Below are 23,586 nucleotides of genomic sequence, written 5' to 3'. Positions count from 1 at the left end.
ATTTTAATTTTAATCAAAACAAAACTTTATGCATTTAAGATGCGGAAAACTGCAGGAGCGCCAAAATACGATTGTTTACTAGGGTAAACAATATTGCTCTTTTTTTTCTCCTTGATTCCTTATGCACCCTGTAAAATACAAATAGAAAACAGTTAATTTTCTCCTCCTTATTAATACGTATAGAACATAAATAATTGTAGATTATCATGTTGAAATTACCGCTAAAATAAAAAGTTTCAAAAGAATCTCTCCGGCGGGGAATCGAACCCCGGTCTCCCGCGTGACAGGCGGGGATACTTACCACTATACTACCGAAGATGTTGTACTTGGAGTTGAAATCAATCATAAGTAGGTGCAAACTTGATAAGAATACTGTCGAAATTGATGATAATATAGAAACTACGACGACACAAGTGTGAAGATATGAACAAGGATTTATTAAAAACATACAAATATCACACGTAAGTAGGTAGGTACAGATTTATTTTTATCATTTCAGTAGAGTAGCGTACGCTAAGCATATTAATCAGGCGAAACATATTATCACGCTAGGCCTACATAACCATATTTTCGATATGGTTTCACGGGATACCCGTAAAAGTAACCAATTTGGAGTTGAAATAAAAAATACAAAAAGACTCCAAAAAAACAATCATAATTAGATTGCTTAGTAGCGACATCTCTTGTCTGGGTGAGCGGTTGGTTCCGAAAGAGTGTGACGTCTCTCGATGAGAGCGGAACATAGATGTCGCTAGTGCTGCTGCATAAGTAGCGTAGTAGAAATAAGCAACCTGAGATATGTATGCATAGGAAAAATTCGTGTCTAGATTCCTGTCCAGCGGTGGTGTAGGGGTTATAGCACGCAGCACGGATTGCTGAGGACCTGGGTTCGATTCCCAGCGCTGGTCTCTTTTTCTGGTTTTTCTGTGCATCCATGTCTCAGTTTGTATTTTCGATACTCTCATCATCTCTGGCAGAAACGCAGCCTAATTTTGTTTCACTTTGGCTTTAGTATCAAAGTCGGCGTTACCCGGAATATGTTATCGAGCTCGTCGAGCAGCGTGTCGTGTCGGAAGGAGAGCCGCACGTCGGGCACGTTGGTGCGCGTGATGTCGTTGCCGGCCGGGCCCTCGCGGGCGTAGTCGGCGCCCAGCCAGTGCTGCTTCAGCTGGAACAACACGATGCCGTGGGGCACTGATCTCGGGAGACTAAAATAAGAGCTGCCGCAGACTTACAATTTCAAGCTGGCCAACATACCAATACAGTAGTAATTTAGTTGGTTAAAATGTGCAGGCTATCATTAAGTTACTGCATATGGTCTATTGGTATACAGTGCAATTTAGTTGGTTGAAATTGTAAGTCTGCGGGCTGCCTAACTGTTGGCGACTGGCTGGGACAAAGCTTCCTTGGTAATATTATGTACGTTAATTCTGTATTTAAATCTGGTGCAATCCATCTGACGGAGCACTTTTTTTATACAAGAGGGGGCAAACGAGAATTTTGAACTTCAGAATCAGTTGCTCTGTCAGATTGGTTACGCCAGCATAGGTATCCTCTTGTTGACTTCCTTATTTTCATTACATAGTTCAAACCATTGAAATCCGGTGTTTTTAATTTAGTTCGTCAACACAAGGTTGTGATGACCTAGTTAAAGCCAGTTCACGTGAGAAAGATCTCTCTCCAGGCCGGTTGAAGTCCGAAGGAAGAGCATCGGACGGAAGTTGTATTTATTTATTGGTATATGCGTATGCGTCCAAGTTGAGAAACTTCGATGGCGCCATGTATCACGTGGTCGGAGTTTCTATATTTCCTCACTAGATGGCGCTAGGAGTCGCTACACACGGTTTATGCAGGTCGCTTCCAACCGAAGCAACTGGAAGCCTAATGGGGATGTCTATGTTCAGCAGTGGACGTCCTACGGCTGATATAATGATATGCAGACTTTACCTCGTGCGAGAAGCCAGACATGAGCACAGAGTTGCGTGCCAGCTCACACATGTCGCACGAGCTCAGCTTCCACGCCTGGGCCGCGATGCTGTACTCCTCCATCAGCGGCTCCTGCCAAGGTTAACCCGTATTAAGGTTGGACCCCTAAATATACCATAGGTAGACCAAGGGTGGCAAACCGGTAGGGGTGCAATGTCGGAAACCTCCCAGAGTGCTCACGACTCCCTTCTATACGAGGCTTTAGGCCTCATGTGGTGGGGAACGGTAACGTGGCCTGGTGCACCCTCGGCAACAACGGCTAACTAATATCTTCGTAAATTAGTCACACAATGCACAATGGGAACGAAGGAAGTCGTTTGTTTTAGTGGACATCGCCTAGAGAACCTGAACCCCACATACTTACCCCCTGTTTCCCCGAACAGGGCTGGATGCATGGCGCATTTTCCACAATATAAAAAATGAAAAAGGTGGCCAACCGGTCGATAGACCATTTTCTGGCGAACAGTCGATTACAGACTAATTGAAAATTTAAACCTTGGTGTAGTGGAACTGCAGCGGGTCGTCAGTGGAAAGAGTGACGCGCAGCCCGCGCGCGAAGTAGTCTGGTAGCGGATTCCGGTGGTAGCGAAGGAACAGAGAGTTGTTGCTCAGCGGGGACATCGCGATAAACACCTGCGCCAGGTAGTACAGGTACTGCAGCACCGGCACCTGGGGGCAGAGGCAGCTGGAGCTAACTGCAAGAGCGGTCGCTAGGCGCCAGGCAAGAGAACCCATTTTCCAAGTTTCAAGTGAAATGAAAAGTTTTGATGGCGCCTTTTGAAAGGCGCGGTGTAGACAAACTCGCTGTACCTTAATCTAGAGCTAGGCTAAGGGTCTCCCTACGCCGGTAAGCAGTGGTATTAGGCTACCACTAAGGCTTAGGCTCTGAAGTAGAGGATCGTGGCTTCAAATCCGGGCTCACACCTCTCTGGCTACCCTCACTGCACGCTTCAGCCCTATGAGTAGGTTAAGCAAGCCTGTTTCACAAAGTTCTGACCTTTCGCAGTATGAGTCCATGAGAGATGTTCTGAGCGAGCAGGAACCCCGTGATGAGATGCGTGTGCGGCCCCGACTCGCCGCAGTGGGGGCGGAGCACAAATGTGTTCAGTCCTTGTGCTCTGCAAATAAAAACAACTCTCAAAGTTGGTATAACATAAAAGAGTAGAAATTGAAACAGCCTAGGTACGTCACATTTGCGTAGCGTCAGCCTTGGGGTAGAGCAAGATTAGAGGAGCGGCCGCTCTAGGTGCCACATAGCAAGGAACACCAAAATGTGATTGTGTGTGTGTGTGTGGTGCCGTGCCTTTCGAGGGGCGCAGAAGCGGTGTAGACAATCTCGCTCTATATACCTACCTTGATCAGGACTAGAGTCGGCGCTGTGTGTAAAAAATATCTCACATTTTTGACGTGAAAATCTTAAACATGAGAACATAACGTACCTAAATAGATGGGTACATTGGTACAGATAGTTCAACTCAGTTGTGCGCGCGGCCCTATGTGTGCGTGCGCTTGTAAATATACAACTTTCACGTGACGCGGCAGTCGTCGTCCGAGCAAGACGTGTTCTTATCGCTTTACCCACACATAGGGCCGCGCGCACAACTGAGTTGAACTATCTGTATAAATTAAGTTCCTATTACTGCTATTACATCTGATTTACTCGGTTTTATGTCGCATTTTATGTACCTACATCCCACTGAGAGCTGGCCCAGTAATATGATCATGTTAGTGTAATTCTATTTCTAGTGCCGGTATAGGACGTGTCAGATCAGATTTTTGTTCCTCTGTGGCAGATACTTATTAATGCCATACTTATATGACTGTACCACAGCGAAGACCCTCAGCTACTCCCGAAATTAATAAAAATAATAGTAGGCTTGTGGAAATAAATGATTGATTGATGTTACTTGCGGAGCTGATTCAGCATGACCATGTTGGAGAACATGTAATACAGATAGTAGGCGTATGGCGGGTTCTCCTCGTCGTCCCAGTCGGCGGGCCGGCGCATGTTCTCGTTGAGGTGCGGGTTCTCCGGCTTGGACTCGTCGTCCACGCTGTCGAAGCCTATCACGTGCTGGAACACCATTAGAACAATGGCCATAGATTCGGGTTAAACAGTCTTATCATACTGGCGATTTAAAAGCGAAGCGAGCGCGCAACGCTTTCGCTGTGAGCGTTCAACGATTTCGCCGCGAGCGCGTTGCGAAGAGCTCCGAGGAAGCCTTAGGGTCTCCCCACACGTAACAACGCGGAAAAAAAGCTTTATGCCTAAGCATATGAGCGAAAAAGACGTCGGTGCGTCAGCAGGCATCAGCCGAGCTGAATCATCCCTTTTTAGGGTCCCGTAGTCAAGTAGGAACCCTTATATTGGTTATTATTGCGTGGTGGACTAAAACTTTTTTCCGCGTCGATAGATGTGGGGAGACCCTTCTTCTTTCGAACTATTTCGTCCGATCCGTGATGTAAGTAAGCGGAGTAGAGTTATTTAGTTACCGCAAGGAATTTATGCAGCTCAGGATTGGAGCTGGGGTCGATGGAGACCTCGAACAGGGGGTTGAAGAGGTTGTTCAAGAACTCCTGGAAGTTCTTTAGCAGGTTGTTCATGCGATAGATGTCACTGGAAGAAGCATGTATAAGTAATCAATGGCATGCATTGTCAAAAACTCAGTAAGGAAAAAGAAGTGCCGTCCTAGCAAAACCAGCTAGTAGGTACCTTTTGCAGGTGGTAGGACCTTGTGCAAGGTCCGCCCGGATTGCTACCACCATCTTGCTCGCTAATCCTGCCGTTAAGCAGCAGTGACTGCACTGTTGTGTTTCGGCGTGGAGAGTAAGACAGCCGGTGAAATTACTGGCACTTGAGGTATCCCATCTAAGGCCTCTAGGTTGGCAACGCATCTGCAATACCCCTGGTGTTGCAGATGTTTATGGGCGGTGGAGATCTCTTACCATCAGGAAACCCACTTGCTCGTTTGCCATCAAGTCGAATAGAAAATAAAAAAAACCTACGTTATTTTGCACCACACGTGATCGATCTAATATTTTCATTTGTCATATATATGACAGGGCATAATGAAGTGAACCTGTAGGTATTATAATTCTGGATAAGAACTAAGATGAGTAAGAAAAAGCTCACTACAGCCGAGGCACTTGCACCAGCCAACGCATATGCGCTGAGTAGACGTTGTTCTTAAGCGCCCACGTGGACAGCTTGGTCCACTCGACCTCGCTCTTGCAGTAAATGGAGAGCCGAGGTTCCAAGTACGTGTACTTATTGTCTTCCAAGTCCGCCATAACCTCCTGTAGCAAACGGTGTAGTAGAAAGATTAAATAAGACTATAGCAACGGTAGCAACGACAGTGAAAGAAAATATTGGGTCAAATCAAAAGTTAATAATGCTTTAGCTGTTGCATGCTACTTTGTCTACGTTTCACGAGAATTTAGCACTTTCCCAATGTGACAAATGCCTGTATCAATCAGACATAGTGTGAATCGCTACCCGTGAAAGTATTTTTTAAATCGGTTCTGTGATCCCAGAGATTACCTTGCAAATACGTAGGCAAATAAAATTTTATATGTAGGACACGTTAAATTCCTACAAGCCAAATCTGTCTTGTCTCTAATCTTCTTGGGTAACTCTTTTTCTCTAATTTGGACACTCTTGACAGAGAGATCGTGGCCATGAGAGGTTGCCCATCGGGTTTATTCAGGAGGTTTACGATTGATTTATTTAGCCTTAACTAGGAGTATTTATATGTCACCTTAATAATTCTTGCGAAATAAGTCCCATTCATGTAGTTGTCTGTCTTCAGGAAGACCTCTCTAAGTCTGCTCTCCCCGACGGGGTTGTACTTCGCATTGAACTTGTCGAATCGATGGAAGGTGTTTCGATCCTGTAAATATATTACTTGACTGAGAGGTAGTTAAACCATAAGGACTTCTAGATGTTTCCACCAACACTATTCTTAACTCCACCTCCTTTAAGTAGGGGGCATCGCCAGATGCACTTGCACCACCATGGTATAAATTGATATACCCAGAACAAGACTAAAACACAGAATAATACTTATACTTAATTATAAGGAGAGATATATCCCCCTAGATGTAGATGTAAAAAAATATCTACCACCGATTCATCGTGCTACATGTGCAAATCTCCACGTTCTTTGCTATATTTTGCCGTTGCTAGTGTCCATATGCGATGATGTTACTCCTTTATTAGTAAACCCGTTTACCGCGTGCACATCCAGTATGTCCACATTCAGGTCATAGGCGTCGAGCTGCATGCTCTCGAAGACGGACTTGAGGGTCATGGGCACGCCGCGCTGCAGCGCCACCACCTCGAACGCATTCGTGCGCAGCGTGCGCTTGATGAAACGCAGCAGGTGCTTTTGGTTCATGCAGGACGCGGCGTGGATGTGGGTGTCCACTTTCCTAAAGGACCAAAACTTGCGTGAGTATGTATCAATGTTTTTGTTTAAGGCTCGAATGAGAGGAGACGGGTTCTCTTTAGAAGAGACGGCTGAGGAAAAGACTTGGACTGTAATTTCCACGCGGGCCCAGTACGGTTTGGGAACTTCATTTTGTTTGCTAAAGCTAAATGAAAATGAAGCGATTTTGTTTGCGAGTACGTTACGTCAGCTAATATGGCCTCAGTTGATTTTGCGTAAAGCAACCCGTTGGCCTCAGTTGAAGCCATCTGGTTGCTTTATTAATCTGAAGTTTGGGGCTTACTTAACGTTGTAGAAGTCTCTATGCGGCACGGCTTTCTGTAGCGCTAGTTCGTGCAGCTCGTTCAGTAGCACGTGCATCTTGAACTTGGACGTCAGGTACGACAGTCGCCGGAAGCAGAACGACTTCCTGTTGAGAATCGTGCATTACTTTGTTCATTGGCTCTCGAACTGGTAAAATAGGAATCAATATTGTAAACGTGATACAAAATAAAGGAGAGAGAGAGAGAGAGAGAGATGGAGAGAAGGAACGACTGAGATTGAGAGAGAGACAGAATTCTAGACACGAAGAAAATAAAACATCGAAGAGAATAAATTGGGACCTTTCCTAGCCCACTTAATTAATAAAATGAGACAGTTTGTAGGTACTCACAACACGCCGTCAGAGATCATATCGGTGAGCAGATTGAGGTCGTCCACGTACTGCTTGAAGCTGACCTCCTGGTAGGGCAGCGGGCAGTCGGCAGCGGCCTCGGCCTCCGACCGGTACAGCTGCACCTGCCCGGCGCGCCAGCGGAACACGTAGCGCCGGTCCGGCGGCATCGAGCACGCCCACGGGTCCATGTGGGAGGCTGCACGGCGATCAAGAACCACTAATGATATAGGTAAAAAACTTAAGAAGATGACCTGATGCATGTATGTACTTAGTAGTAACGTGTCTGTATAGATAACTCGACGTTCCATATTCGGAAAGTGATTTAAGTCTCATATCATAACAATTCGTGCACTACTACATACAACAGGTCATTTTCTGAAGTTTTTTACCTTCTACTACGAAGGAAGTCGTTTCCCTTTTGTATAGTGTGAAAAATGCGCCTTAAGCGTATACGCCACATTTGGGGTAAGAGGTTGTATGTGAGGTTGTCTCATAAAAATGGGCATATCCACCAAAAAACACACGGGATTTTTGATGAAAATGGCGTTACGTTACGGATGCGTGAAGCGCCGCAACGCGACCTGACTGCCCCAGGATGGGGTTCCTCAACGTGTCATAAAACAAATCTGCGCAGTCTATAGTCTTACGTAGTACCTACTCAGCTTAAATTACAATAACTATTGCCCGCGGGTCTATCTTTTTTTTTATTCGTCTGGATGGCAAACGTGCAAGTGGGTCTCCTGATGGTAAGAGATCACCACTGCCCATAAACATCTGCAACACCAGGGGTATTGCAGATGCGTTGCCAACCTAGAGGCCTAAGATGGGATACCTCAAGTGCCAGTAATTTCACCGGCTGTCTTACTCTCCACGCCGAAACACAACAGTGCAAGCACTGCTGCTTCACGGCAGGATTAGCGAGCAAGATGGTGGTAGCAAACCCAGCGGACCTTGCACAAGGTCCCACTACCTGCAAAGAATCTGCGAAGAATCTGTCATAATGTTCTTCCCAAGGCATCAAACTATCTCCATAGGTAGAAAACTTCATCTAAATCAGTTCAACGATTTCAGCGAGAAGACAGAACAGATAAACATAGTTACTTTCGCATTTATAATATTAGTAGGTATGATGGATGCATTAAGTACTCTACTGACCAAGACCAGGTACTGAACGCAGCAACTCTTCATGGCTTTCCAAAGAAGATCTGATGGTGTCCCCGGCTTTGACCAGGGCCATAGTGGCGGCTCCCGTTACTATAACGAAAACGTTAGATATATCAATGAACTAAAATAATTTCCTTGCTCACCCGCGACCTTACGATAGCTAAGGTTAATGTTTTTGCCAAACATTTGTTGGAACTGAATCATTCTTTATCGGACTCAGATTCGTATGAAGTGTTACATTATTGTGGCAAGGGGTTTCGTCTCGATGTTTTAGAATGCATGGAGATAATTAGATACAACAGTATGGGGTCTATTATTAATGAGCAGGTAAATTTAGTTTCATCTCCCTTGCTACGGCTTGGATCTAATTTCAGCAATGGTAGTTAATAAAACATGCCTTGACAGTAAATAAATAAAAATCAAGGTAGTTTTGAAGGACGGTTAAAAAATTTATTAATAATTTGTGGGTAGTTTGGTTTTATAAAACGTATGTGGGTACTTGGGGAGTTACAGTGACAAGTTAAAACGGTGGTTGTGGTTCGTTAGTCTAACAACTGGTAGCATGGTGTACGGTTGTGTCACTCTGAAGATGAGCTCTGGTTGAGTTCGAAACGCGTCAGTGTAGTGTGGTGGTGGTGATAGATGGGTTTGTGTGATTTGTGTGTGTTCTTACAGTGTGGAGGTGGAGGAACTGCATGAACACGCATATTTTGCATAAGCTTAGCTATCGTAAGGTCGCGGGTGAGCAAGGAAATTATTTTAGTTCATTGATATGGACCTCCGCAAAGTAACGCCTGATTCAATAAATTAGTTAGATATATCATCAACAGGCCATAAAATCAACAAACAAACTGTTTAAGCTATGTCAAGAGGGAATTCCGAGTTTTCCATGACTGTGCATGCAACCCAATTCGGGAATGATATAGGTAGGTACTCGACCAAAAGATGGAAACTTACCTATTTGGAAAGCAGTGTTAGATCATACGGGCATCATACTAAATACAGCATCTTGTATTTAGTTAGGTACTTGTCCCGTGATATTTATTTACTTACTTAGTGTTTTGAACTCCGGTCACCCTACCAGCAACCAACATGTGAAACATGATTACATACTATCAGCACTCAATCTCTATTCAATCTATAGATAAAAAATTGGTGTCTTTTTCAAAGATTGCGGCCAAGTAAGTAGTCCACGATGGGGAGCAACTTCTTTGGTCACGGATTCTTCTGGTAAACCTTACGCAAAAGTGCTTTTCCTCAATCAAATAGCGCCCTTCTCAAATGAACTTGGGAGAGGGCCATATTATTATGCTCCCCGGCCTTATCCATACATCTGCGTTCGCTACTTTTTTACCTGCAGTCCTGGAGTCGGAGAACTTTGGGCTGACTGGCGGGTGATAACTCTCCTCAGAGGAGTTCGATGTCAACCTCAAATATTGATTTGCCGCATCCGCTGGAAATGTAATCACGTAATTAGTCAGCAGTGTCCAGCAGTGAGACGTATGTATAGGCTGCGATGATGATGATGATGATGATTATTAGTCATTCGATTTCTATTAAAAAGAGTTGCATTTCATATGAGTACCGATACTGCGATAACGTAGACTGTTTTTGCGGTAAGTAAAATAATGAAAAAACATACGGTTCAAGTCCATCAGAGCAGCGTTGAAGTCGTGCGAGGAGCGGCGGCGCGGCGCGGCCGCTCGGTTGCCGAGGTGGTCGGCCACTTCCTGCGAGAAGGCCTGCCCAGACACCGCCATGTACCTCTGGCGCGCCTCCAAAGCCTGCACCAAGCATTTGGAGGCGCGGGCCAGCTCATCGATGGGCACCTAGGAGACAGGTAAAGTGCTTAAGTTGTGTAATGAAATTTTCCACACAGGGTAGCGGTCGCTGCGGGTGAGAAATCAAACCAAAGTTTGGATGCAACAACAACGGCTTGTTAAGGCTTGCTGGATAGCGGTGCCTTATATCCGGGGTTTCGGAAACGGCTCTAATGATTTCGAAGGAATTTTCTATGGGGGCTGTTGGGAGTGAACAATGTTATCGATGAAGCTTGGTACTGTCTCTAAAAAAAAAAGAGTTGGAACTTAGGGTTCGATTCTAGGTCAGACGTGACTTAGGTTTTATTTACGTCTAAACTTTACTTACTTACCCGTGACTCCGTTCCGTACGCGTAAACTATTAGATTTCCAAAAATTACATCGTGGATTTCGTTAACATTTGACACACTCGACAGTTCGAGTTTTTATCCTGATCCCGTGGGAATATCGGGTTAAAAGTAGCCTATGTTTCTATCAACTTCTGAAATAATGAAGTGGCAATACTGCCACCGGCTAAGTAGATGCAGTAGGTTCTGACCCCGGTGGAATGTATCCCGGTGATGGACACCCGCTGGAAGGCGACCCCGCCGCCCGTGGATGACGCGTCGCCGGGCATGCGCGCGCGCGGCCGCGGCGCGTACGCGCAGCCGCTCCTGCGCTCGCTGTTGACAAGCTTTTATTCAACAACCACATATAGAACAGTTGCTAGCACAACATTGCTAGCAGCACAACACCAGAGCGGCAAGCACCGTCAAAATAAATGGAACCGTCGTCCATTATCCAGGCTAAATCTTTTATTTTTTTATCCCCAGACCGTGCCAGCCAGCGGCCGTAAGTCTGGTAGTTGAATTGAAATTCCAGTTTTAATTACTACTTAAATTCCCATGAGAATTACCTAAAATTACATTCCACTTATAGTTTAGATAGCAAATCGCGCAGTAGTGGCCGGGCCGCTAGACAGGACGACGGCCTAGGGTTCCAGAATTCAGTAAGCTCCATCCAAGGTCTGTCGTAGACAGACCTCCAGTATGTAATACTTAACACAGGAAGGTAATAAGTTGCTACTAAATTTCTCGCTCGGAATTCCTAAAAAAAGAGCCACATTGCTAGGGCTACACAGTCTGTATACTATAATAACTACCTCCTCAACTCTGATGTACAGCTTGAATAATGTTTTGTCATCAGAGGCACATAATGTCTAACGCACTCTGAACCACACAGTAGTAGTATTCACCACTACATTTTGTCACACGCAGTGTCGGCTCGGGTGTAGGTAGAGTAAGAAGAGCGGAGCTCTAAGCACTGGACGGTGTAGACAGTCTCGCTCTACCTTGATAGGGCTAGGCCGGCGCTGGTCACGCGGCATAAGACGAGGGTAGAAAGGTGGTAAATGGGATCTCGAGCGCCCGTGCCTTAAACAATATGACGCCAACGATGGCAAAGTGCTCCCAAAGTGGCCATCAATTATTGACTGTTCATTAATATGAAACATTATCCTCACTGACACTATCAAACGCTTTGCAAGTAGGTAGTCGGTTGGTTTTGGACTTTACTCGATGACATATTTTTTCACTACATTTTTAGTTAGATACAAAACCCCGTGACCCTTGGGTCACGTGTGAATACACTTAATACAGCTTGCAGGCTTGCAGTGAGTACCTACTATACTCACAGTTAATTCATTGTGCGAAAAACTTTACAAAGAAACATGTTTTGTCCACTCCACGTCGATAAACCCAACTAAGTAATTTAAGTGTCTACTCACTTTATAAGTATTTATAACATATTAACGAAACTTCTGTCGAGATGTAAAAGATTGAGTGATTTATATAATTATGTTATTCAAGGTATTGTAACATTTTTGGATAAAAACATTCAAACAAATCAATATCTTGTAACTAGGCAATTAATGGCATTGATTAAATATACCGTCTGAATTCAGACGCCGTACAAGATAATAAGCATAACGCCTGAAGTATAGGTAACTCCACCTCGTTATTTTCTTCTTTTGTATGAAGCAGATACTTTCAATGTTTACATAAGTCGTCACAGCTACCTATGTTACTAGTATAAGTACACAGACACATACGAGTATGTTGCTGTTGCCACCTGTATTTGTTTACACTGTCAGCTAATAACACAGCGGACAAGGAATATACAATTGTCTCTATGGGACAAAGTTTGGTATCAACTCCTTTAAAGACCTTTGTAATGATGGGTTCTGTGTTTGGGAACACATTCGCGAACAGGGATTGTAGAGCCTTTTACCATTGTTCGTAATATGGCCGTGTAATGCTATTCTAGTTTATTAATGACAATATTACTCGGCTAAATTACTACCAGTGGCGAATGGCTCAACCATCCCGGTTCGCGATGGTAAGGTCTGACCCTAACCTTTACGACTCTATCTTACGCTTACACGCATACATAACTAACTTTTAATTGCTATGACCTTTTTCTTTTAGGCACGTGAGATCCTTTTCCCAAAATATCCGTTGGGTTTAAAACATCTCTTTCCTAAGACACCCATGTACCAAAATTTTCCAAAACGTCAATTTAGTTAGCTAAATGCCTTTTTCCCAGATCATTGATTTCCCAAAACACCCGTTATTATATAAAATAAACTTCCCAAAAGTCGGTTCATTTAAATCTATAAGAATAAGTAATATTAATCATAATATTACGAAACTTAGTTACGAAACGGTCTTCTAGGATTTGGTTATTATTACTGGAAGTGGAAACATGTCTACTAGAATTTGGATGCTATGGGAAACGAAACGATATTCTAGGGTTTGAATATTGTAGAAAATGGATCTTTTAAGCTGAGTTTAGACTTGCAAGAAAAATCGTGCAAGTTGCATTAGGTACCTAATACATTGCGGCGCTCAACTGACTACTACCAAACTCGTTGGCTTTACGGCCTCGCAATGTAATGCAACTTGCACGATTTTTCTTGCAAGTTTAAACTCGGCTTTAGGATTTTGATGTTTATGAAACGGATCTCTCATGCCTAAACGCACCTTTTGTATAATTTAATTAGGTACTGTAAGAATTTTTGCTCCTTTCTCCAATTTGATTAGATCTGCTCGCACCACATTTACCTACCTACTCTACTCTCTACTCTTAGTTTAGCCCTGTTATGGTAGAACACTTTTCAAGGACAACATCTAGTAATGCCAATGCTTCCCCTCGCTTTGTCTTCACGTCAATACAATACCTAACTATTATTCTAACATCAACATACTATATAACTATAAAGAATGTAACACTCTTACGGTGACCATTTCTTGCTCCGTTCACGCGACATGTCTATAGCTGCTTGCGACTTGTTGCTGCCGTACCGCCCTTTACCCGGCGATGTCGCCATTCTAAACTAAACATAGAATGTTCTGGAAATCCGGTAAAGTTTAACCCATCATCGTAGTGAGGTAGTTCATGGTTTATTGTTGTTTTTGGGTGTGGTAGCTTTGCTGTCCGGTGCTGTAGTGACGTTGAGTTGACAAGTCAGACTTTTGCTCGCTTGCCTATGCCAGTTGTTAGAATTCAGATGGAGGTTTTACTTACTCGCCTAGTAGGTAGGTACAGTCGAGTTCATAAACTTGTGAGCAAAAATTTGATCAAAGCTATCTGAACACGCTTTTACACCGTTAACAATAGTCGTGTTCAGATATTTTTGATCAATTTTTTTGCTCACAAGTTTATGAACTCGACTGTACCTACAGCTAGAGCACAGCTAGGTATAAAAAGGAATAGAAAACGAATGAAAACTTTCAAGATCATTGTCGTACTGAAGCGCTAGAGTTAAGGAAAATGAAGAGCAAAGGATGAAAATCTAAATACATTTGCTCTTTCAATACATTTAGCATTTTTTTTATTTGCTCGAAAAATTCACTTTCAAAGGATGTATACATGGCTCGTAAGTTCATTTTACCATTTTACGCGCCATTTTTGTAAAACTTTGCGTTGTTTTGATTTTATTTTTTTTCTATTAATTGCCTATTTTCTTACAAATGGGTGATTCTAATAAAAGTGGCATTATAATCTGGCAATGGTTTTTGAATACAAGTACATTAAAATATTACTTTTTTCAGAAAAAATAAAAATTGATATGTAAACATAGACCTTTTACCCGAGGCCAGGCCATTTTATTTATAACCTTATTACTTTAAAAAATAAATAAATGTAAGTACCGATTTTCACTGTAGTCTGTCTTGTCCAAAAGGGACATGCTCCCGGTTTTAGGCCTGTGAATTATTTGTGTACTATTTCACAAATTATATTTTATAAATATATTGCAAATACAATAATACGATATTCATTTAATAATAATACGGTCCTAAATAAATCATTTTATACATCAATATTCAGACTCAAACTTTGTCCAGCGATTTTCACTGTAGTCTGTGTGTTCGCATTGTTGGGTCTCACTAACACACGGAGAATGATAGACACACCTTAATCATCGCGTAAACATTCGGCCAATATCTGGCTCGCCGCCGTACGGAACGGTTAGAGACCTTCTGTCATAGTTTTGTGGCGATTAGTGATCGAAGGCGGCAAACTGGAGTTTGTAACGGGTATGTTAACTTTACATTGTCTCGATATTTTATCTTATTTATATGGGCGTTATTAGTTAATCATTTTATGTGATATTATGACGTATTTACTTACGTTATTAAGAGTGCACATTCATATTTTTGACGGTTTTAGAGTAAATGTCTTTTGAATCCACTTTCACTTTAATCTGTGTCACTTTAATCTGTAACTGAAGCACAGACTAAAGTGACTCATGGCAGAAAAAAGTGAACTATAAATTATTTTATTTAAAAATTGCATATAATTTCTAAGAAATAACTTTATGGGTCTTTTTTAAGTTAGGTACTAACAGTGTTCTACCAAAGTAAATGTAGAGAATTGCTTTTATTAAACTAAACACTTATAATTTCACTTTGTGTGTCTGTTTATCTATCCGCACTAGATCCATTAGTACTATAGCTGTAATTTTGCGTAAATATAGCTTTTGCAAATTTTTTTTGGAGTGTGTCCCCCTCCCCCTCTAAAAGTGAAACTATTGGCTTGAAAATTAAAAAAAACAATCATGGTGATCCTGTTTATAACTAAACATTTTACAGTTAGTAAAAATTATTCGTATAAAATAGTGGTGTCGTTACTTGTTTAAAACGAATTTTTCGTGTTATTTTGCCTAGGTACGTTCTTATTTGGCCAGTTTTTACTATCTGATGTCATTCATTCATCGGAGGGACTGATTTGATTGCATTGTATTGTAATTAATTCGTAATATTTTAGGGCCGACATTATGGGGAAACCAAAAACTAAACAAAAGTCAAGAGAAGAGAGAGTTAGCACGAAAGAGAACGAAAAGAAAAGATACGAGAAAAAAAAAAGAAATCCAGAACTCTATGCTGAGTTCCAAAGGAAACTAAAGAACAATATCAGCGAAGAAAACAGGAAGGAAAAATATACATGATTTAGCAAATGTTTTTTGTTTTACGGCTCCATTTCAAAAAGACGTAAAACAAAAAACATTTGTTTAAGTGGTAGGAGTTTAGGGTTAAAAGGATGCTGGTAAATTACAAATAACCCGTATAAAATATGTATAATTTTGAAATAATTTATTTTCTTATATATCCCTCCAAGAGACTAATAATTGTTTAAGAAATTACATTTAGGGGCTTTTCACCATCCATTGATTAGCGTTAATTCGACGGTTAAATGTGATGCCGTCTCCGTCTATTCGAACAAAACAAATAGAGACGGCATCACACCTAACCGCCAGTTCACACTAATCAATGGATGGTGAAACAGCCCCTTAAACTTATGATACATTTCTTTCATTTTTGATATATTCTCTTTACCTGGTAACTTTTCACTACTAGCCTGTCTAATAACTTTAGCCTGCTTCATCAAATTTTCAAGAACCCATAACTCTTAAGTTTTTAGGAAAAACTTTGTCCCTTTAACATATTTGTAAAAATGAAATACCAAAGAAGCTGTTTTTTATGCAAAAAAAGTAAAAAAACACATAATATTTTTTTGAATTAACTTTAGCCTGCCATGCCACTTTTATTAGAATCAGCCAAATATACCTGTTGAAAAACGTCGTTTGATACACGGTTGGCAAGGTTTTACAAACTCGTGACGATGAAAACCCTCGCCTTGCAGCTCGGGTTTATCTCTTGTCAACTCACGTGTAAAACCTTACTTATCAACCTCGTATCACAATAAACTAAAAGCAAGGAAGTTAAAAAAAAACGAAATTGAGGAAATTTTAGAAGAAACTGCTGGATTAGGATTCAGTTTTGATATAATTTCCTAGCTTTGTTACAACTTTAACTGATTGCTCCTACATTCCATTAACTTTTGAGTGAATAAAGATTTAAAAAAAAACTTTTATGTGGATGAGCACTCAAAAGTTGACTGGTAGAGATTCCTTAAAGGGAAAAGTGCGCCTTTGTACAAGTAGCTCTAAGTTAGTCATCTTGTTTATTTTCTTTTGTACATCATAGAGTTTTCATACATACAACATACTATTTAAGTTTCGTCACATCTTTAGTTGAACTATTTCGTTCAGTCAGTAGTAGTACCTACGCGGTCACGAGTGTTAATTTGAGATCCATTTCGTGAAAAAATCCTTTGAATTGTCATACAAAATGACAGATCTTAGGCCAAACGACGATTGGTGACGTACAGTCAAGAGCAACGATATCGACACGGCCAAAGTTGCAAAAATCATGTATACACGGTCTATATGTTAAGTGCATAAAGTCGTGTACCTACTTATACATATTTTTGTAACTTTGGCCGTGTCGATATCTTTGCCCTTGACTGTACGTACGCCTATTTTATTTTATGATGATGATGATGATGATGATGATTGTTTTTAATGTTCATTAAAAAATACCGTGAAGATAATCTCATTATAAAAACTAAGTACTTAACTTACCGAAATGGTAATGACGAAAAAACCCGCAAAAACGCTGATTTACCCGGGTGCTCGACGGCAGGGAACGGACCTAGAATTCTTTACAGGCTCTCTCTCGCTCTCGATCATGACCAAATCATAACACAATTAAATAAAACACAACATTTAAAAAACATTTACTTTATTTCAATAGCTGAATTACAGATACCATTTTAAAAAGATATAAAGTTCAAAATAATAATGAACACTTGAGTTCTTTAACCATTTTCTCATAATAATTATCGATCCAAACTAGATAAATTTATTATAATAATATTTTTATTTCATAAAATTACGTAATAGCTACCTAACTACTTATAAACATTACTAAGTAGAGTCCCTAAAAGCAAATGTATGGCTCAAAGATTTTTCATAATAATTGTAATAAAGACAAGTCATCCACGGAAATCAGAGCGTCGGTAATAATGAAAAGGATTAAGCTACTCTCATTCATTGGCCACATGGGCCATAGATTTATCTTTTACCAATAGGTATAGATCCTGCATGCTTGTAGAAATTAATTTAAACAAGCGAAGGCCGCTTAAGGCTGACTATGGGCGGCGGCTTGGCGAAGTTGGGCGTCTGCGGCGGCGGCGGCACCCAGTCAGAGGGTAGGGCGTACCGGACCTGAAAGTATAGTTGAAGCAGCCTGAGGCTATTATCTACCCTTATGAGGACACTAAGCTATTGTACCATCAGCCAAATAAGTGGTCTATCAATTTTTAATCAAGTTCCATTCAAATGAATACGTCGCTAAAGTCAAACTTTCAAATTGACAGACACGTCTATTGGCAATACAAACTGAGACATGGATGCACAGAAAAACCAGAAAAAGAGACCAGCGCTGGGAATCGAACCCAGGTCCTCAGCAATCCGTGCTGCGTGCTATAACCCCTACACCACCGCTGGACAGGAATCTAGACACGAATTTCTCCTATGCACACATATCTCAGGTAGCTTTTTTCCACTACGCTACTTAAATAATTATATTATATGGTTTCACGGGATACCCGTAAAAGTAACGAATTTGGAGTTGAAAAAAAAAAGACTAAAAAACCAATCATAATACGTCTATTGGCATTATTGTTCTATGACATGCAAACGATTATCAACTTTAGGGTGGTAGACCACATATTTGGCTGATGGTACCTACATATCTTTCGGAGATATTGTGGCTAAATGGTGTTCTACTCAGAGGTTTAGGTAGGTTTTGAAACAAAAATGTACCAAGCAGGGTGTTGTATATTGAATCACTTGAATTATTTATGTTTTACAGCAGGATCTAGTGTAAAATGTTGACCTTGGTGTCTACTGTATTTTAAATGCTGAGTTTTTATGCCTTTGTGTACAACCTATGTGTATTTGTGTTAAACACTCGCATAGTTATAAAATTAACATTAAGAAGTCATTAAAACGTTTACTGCACTGTATTTAATAAGAATTAAAGTTAATAGAAAAATAAAAATGACAGATTCATCAAGAAACTATTTAGTCTATTTTTTCGCTGTAAAGAAATATTATAAAAATAAAATATTGCACTGTACAGCACAGTACTGTACAGTCAGCGCCAATTATACCGCTAGAGTCAGGATATTCAAAAAGGTTCAACGTTTTTTGAATAATCATGACTACTGAGCTGAAAGGCAGACTGGCAAATGGTATTAGAGAAGCTAAAAGCCTCATGCATCTTACGTCAATACCTCAGAGGGGGACGGGCGTGATGTCTCGCTTTATCTAAACAACAGGACAAATTTACATAATGGTCTAATAAGTAGGTGTACATAATGTTATTTTACTTTATCTACCTAAGATTTGTCATACAATGTCAAGTTATTCTCACATGCAAGTTAATTTAACAACGAATCTTGATAAAATAATCTTTTCATTTGGATTTTTGTCTTCAATAGAAGCTATTAAGTAAAAATAATGAAGTACTTATTTTATTACATGCCCAGATGAAAAAGATCGGGCTCAACAGTATGCCTTGAGTGACACCTAACGCTTATGTCCAGCGTTTCGCTATTGCTTAAAACTATGATGGTTTAACCCTGGAATTAGGCACTATCGGGCAATGTTAATAGCCAGGACTGGAATATTTAGGGGAAAACCAAAAGAAAAAATAAAGTTGATCATCAATTTTCATAATTACAGGTCAAATGCCTTGGTAAATTAACCCGCCACACCGGTTATAAATAGTTTTGAATACTGTTTTGCCTCAAGATTCTACGCATGCATTTGTGCAAACAAAAAACGCAATGTTTGATCATTTGTTTATTTCCAACAATTTAACATTCCGTTTGGTTCCACTGTAGAGATCTTAAACTACGTTCACTGCATAAAAATACTATCTACCGATTCTATCAAAACTATTGATCCGATTTCTTACAAGATAAACAACGAATTAAATTGAAAATTAAGTACGAACAACAATTACTTCGTAACTTTTTTTATCCTTACTTACCGATGTATAATGCTAAAATAAGGAGTTTTCAATTTTCTTCCACTAGATAAAAGGTTTTTTCCTGTTTTAGTTTTTTGGGCCACACAATGACAACCCAGAGGACTCTTTGTTTTTCATTTTGGACTTTAAGTCTTACAATTAGGGTGCGTTTACTCGAGTGGCTATTATCAACCTCTGAGTAATGCCAATACAAGCTACTAAATAATCATATTAAAACAAACAATAAGCGTTAAATGTAACACAACCAAATTAAAGCAGTTATCATCCACATTGTCAGTTTGAAGGTAGCTTCAGTTAAGAAAAATAAAAGTGATGTTTTAAAAAACATATCATATTAAACTTGCTAAAGTTTAAACTCCTAGCTACCTTCAAAAGCCACCACACGTTCACGATTCCATACAAAATCTGATCAGAAAAGATGATCCAAAATAATCAAAGGCTTTCAAATCGTCAAATGTTTACATTCAAATAAAAATTTGAGCTTCACGGTGACCATTGATGATTTATGGGAAAGGAAAACCTTTTTGGAACAGATTTTTAAACTGTGTATGGAAGGACGAATGAGCTCTGATATTGTAAATTAGGTACGAACTCGAGGTACAAAATGTTGAACATTTATCGTTATTATGTAGGTTCTATACCCGGTCTGATTTGATCAACACGAGGAACTAAATTGTGTAATAGTCATTGTAATTCTCTTTTATTGATTTTACGCGTCACATCGCTCCTTTTAGTATTTTGAACAATTAAGTATATGGTATCAATTCTACTTTTATAGCTTTCTATTTTTACAGCTATACATTGAATATTGCAAGTGCTGATCAGATCAGAGGTGTAACAGGAAAAATTGAAAGAGTCACAACCAACAAGCCGGTTGGGTTTTTGTTAGACACATGAAGACAAGAAAGAATCAATAACATAAACCACAATATAGCTAAACTAAGTACAAGTAAATTTCGAGAACATCTTTTTGTTAGAATATTTAAACATTTAAAAAGTTGCCAATTGGAAAAAATTAAGATGTGATGAAACGAAGCGTAGTCGTATCATGATAGAAGCTATTCAACTTGTTAAAGTCTAAGGTTTTAGTTAAAATAGTTTAGTAGAGGGAGAAAAATAGAAGACAATCCTACAGATTCATTAAGCTTGTCAAAATGAAACTATTCGTACAGATTTAAGTTTAGTTAGGGGTGGACTTTACAATCTTCAGTTTGATAACAGAGTCTAATATTCTTAGATTCCATTAGATTAGACTGAGAGAATTCTTCAACAAGGAATGTAATGGCACTTTCTTTATATTCACCTAGTTATCACATGGGGGAAAGATTATCACATTACACTTAATTCATATTTTTTTGGGGCGTATATTACCTATTATAATTTTTGTATGATAAATAAAAATATAAAAAAAATGATTATTAATAATTGTATAACTTTAGGTTAAAACATGATTATATTTTTAAAGAAAGGAGCTATATATTTTAGATTTTTAACGCTTTATACCGGGTGGGCCCTATAACAGGAGCAAAAAATTAAACCACAGGTTCTGCTTCTCAAATGGAACTACTTTTTAGTTCTGCAACTTTAAAAAATTAAGTAATTTTATCATTATGTTTATTCCAAACAAATTAAATGGTATTTTCAATGTACGGCATCCAAAAGCCTGAATGCCATCGCCTGTCACGTAAGAAAATGACGCATTTCGCAATACATTGCTTGTCCTATTAAACTTTAAACTATAATAAAAATCATAATACAAGTTATTTTCAAAAGTTGAAGAACTAAAGTAGCTCAAGATGAAGAGTGGAAGCTGTGGTTTAATTTTTTGCTGCTGTTACAGGGCCCACCTTGTATATGTCAACAAAAGAACCTTGATCTTGCGATCCAGGTCTTCTTTATTGACAGCCTTTTGCAAAGTCATTTTCCAATGTATCCTTGGAAGAACTATAATTAAAGCATTATAACTTAGTGTTTAATATCGTTCTCAGGCCCCCGGCTCAGTGACAGTACGTCGCGATCGCGAGGCGGCGTTTATCTGATGAGATGACATTCCTTCCTGAAAGTTTCGCGTATGGTTAGTCTAAAACTACTAGAAAATGGAGAAATGTTAGTCTTTAATCCCAATAATAAAACTATTGAAGATGGGATACCACAAGACGTGACAGACAACACAAACACTAATCCAACAAGATTAAATGTTTTTGAGTTAAAGAATTCTGGTCGGTTAAAATATGTCACGATCACAATGCAGATTATTTATACCAGGCATTGGTTTCAGAGGCGTTGGTACATTAATTTATTGCCTCTTTGATTAGGTAGGGTAGACAATAACACGAGATGATAATGTGAAGTACACACGCAAACATCACACAACTCTTTCTTAGCATCATCCTAAAAGTTATCACGAAAACATCATCTGCGTAACAGTATCATTTAACAACAGTTAAATTGTATATTGCACCTTGTCTTGTTTTTAACTAATTTATTTAGCTATTATAATATGCAAAACTCGGTCTCGTTAATCAGTAAAACATTCCTACAAAATAGATCAATTCATTTTCTGAGGCTATCAAAGTATCAACGTCCGCGAATATCGTAGAAGTTGATCGAGGTCTACGGGTGTATATAGATGATTACCTTGAAGATGTTAGTGAGCTCGTCGAGCAGAGCCTCGTAGCGGAAGGAGATGCGGATGTCAGGGACATTGGTCCTCGTTATGTCGTTGCCGGCCACGCCCTCCTTCATGTAGTTGGGGCCCAGCCAGTACTGCTTCATCTGCATTTGAACCGGTATTAGTTAGACCATGACGAAATGCAAGATTTTTTTGTAATGTAAGAAAATTTAGTTGACGTATACACTGATGTATTAAACTGTAGATACACATTGCCAAACAAAATCCCCATCAAAAAATGTCCGAACTATTTATTTGTTTGTGTAACAAATAAAATCATCACCCACACAAATTAATTAAAAGAATACGTGACGAAATTTGAACCTAGTCTTTACTAAGTTACAGTTGAATTTCGCTAGCGGCCATATTCCACAATTAATAAAAATATTTACGTGTGCGTAGACACACTGATCCCACCACACAAACAAATAGAAAGAATACGTGACGAAATTTGAACCTAGTCTTTACTCTATTACAGTTGAATTTCGCTAGCGGCAAAACTCCACAACGCTTGACACTTGACAGCTAACTCCACAATTTCACATACGCATGCTCGAATATGAATGTAAGCCTTATCAGAAAAGGCAGAGGGATTAATTTCACTTGCTACATTGAAGGCGACGTTGCAAGATTGCTTGGATGAGTTTGACGTTTCTTAAGACGGACGAATTCAGGTTGTAGAACAAAGAATGCATTCGGACTTTCGGAGAGGACTTTTGTAATAAAAAGTTTTTGTCAATTAAATAAAAAAAAATTAAAAGGTAACTTTTAAGCTAATTTTCTTTAGTCCAAATGTTTACCGTTTTCAAGATAATCTATATACAGCTGGATTAAGACTATTTGATGCCTTAAGCAATGCACGCCTATCCCCCCCCCCTTATCGATATTTTAAATAAGTATTTATTACGACGAAATATTATATTTATGAAATACGATAGAGATTATGGGGAGGCACGAGCGAGCGGATTTTCAAACAGCCTTACCTTTTATGTGCTAACAAAAAAAAATTGTTGCTGTTTATGGTGCCCCCAAGACGTGATGCCCTAAGCAATCGCTTAATTTGCTTATGGGCTAATCCGGCACTGTCTATATATATAAAATTAAAATAATAAACTGACTAACTGACCTAGGCTAGCTTTATCATCAGATCAACTCCATGTTATAATAATATTGCATTGTCATCGGATTTAAGTATACATGCGTGTAAAATTTCAGCTCAATCGGTTGAAGATATCCACTTCAAATTTGAGTTGAAAGATTCCACCCGAGCAAACATAGTTACATTACACTGCAAATAAATATAATGCTTGTAATAAGTTTTTGTTAAAATTTTAATTTTTAATACAAGCTTTTTTGCCGAATGCACTTTTTGTTGACTGTACTTGAATTGTCGTCTAAA

At 39.7% G+C, this 23,586-nt stretch overlaps 2 protein-coding genes and 1 non-coding gene across 12 annotated transcripts in view; all 3 read right to left on the bottom strand.

Moving 5' to 3' along the window:
* Positions 1-41: 41 nt before the first annotated feature.
* LOC141432444 (AMP deaminase 2-like) lies at positions 42-13,552 on the bottom strand. Of its 3 annotated transcripts, none has more exons than XM_074094011.1 (17): positions 13,349-13,552; positions 10,612-10,735; positions 9,896-10,082; positions 9,608-9,706; positions 8,245-8,343; positions 7,087-7,306; positions 6,718-6,843; positions 6,219-6,417; positions 5,745-5,876; positions 5,120-5,283; positions 4,480-4,603; positions 3,894-4,060; positions 2,984-3,104; positions 2,482-2,655; positions 1,948-2,058; positions 1,031-1,168; positions 42-128 (listed from the first exon to the last, which is right to left on the bottom strand). In XM_074094011.1, the coding sequence occupies exons 1-17, from the start codon at positions 13,438-13,440 to the stop codon at positions 120-122; spliced, it is 2,286 nt and encodes a 761-aa protein (XP_073950112.1). In that variant the 5' UTR covers positions 13,441-13,552; the 3' UTR covers positions 42-119. The 3 variants fall into 3 exon arrangements, with proteins under 3 accessions (XP_073950112.1, XP_073950113.1, XP_073950114.1); XM_074094012.1 differs by having other exon boundaries at positions 7,087-7,285; XM_074094013.1 differs by lacking the exon at positions 13,349-13,552 and adding an exon at positions 11,839-11,920.
* On the bottom strand, positions 247-318 carry TRNAD-GUC (transfer RNA aspartic acid (anticodon GUC)). The gene has a single exon. It is a non-coding gene; the product is annotated as a tRNA-Asp (tRNA).
* Positions 13,553-17,180: 3,628 nt separating the features above from the next.
* LOC141432440 (AMP deaminase 2-like) overlaps positions 17,181-23,586 on the bottom strand; it is a 42,845-nt gene continuing 36,439 nt past the window's right edge. For 6 of the 8 annotated variants that reach the window (XM_074093998.1, XM_074094000.1, XM_074094002.1 and 3 more), the window contains 2 exons: positions 22,154-22,291; positions 17,181-17,682 (listed from right to left, as the gene is read on the bottom strand). In XM_074093998.1, coding sequence (XP_073950099.1) covers positions 17,578-17,682; positions 22,154-22,291 — 243 coding nt within the window. In that variant the 3' untranslated portion in view covers positions 17,181-17,577. Of the gene's footprint in view, positions 17,683-18,755; positions 18,790-19,311; positions 21,573-22,153; positions 22,292-23,586 lie in introns of those variants that run through there. The other 2 variants (XM_074094005.1, XM_074093999.1) reach the window with 2 other exon arrangements.

This window comes from Choristoneura fumiferana, chromosome 11 (assembly GCF_025370935.1).
Source record: "Choristoneura fumiferana chromosome 11, NRCan_CFum_1, whole genome shotgun sequence".
NCBI classification, from domain to species: Eukaryota; Metazoa; Arthropoda; class Insecta; order Lepidoptera; family Tortricidae; genus Choristoneura; species Choristoneura fumiferana.
This window is presented reverse-complemented; position numbering and strand designations above follow the sequence as displayed.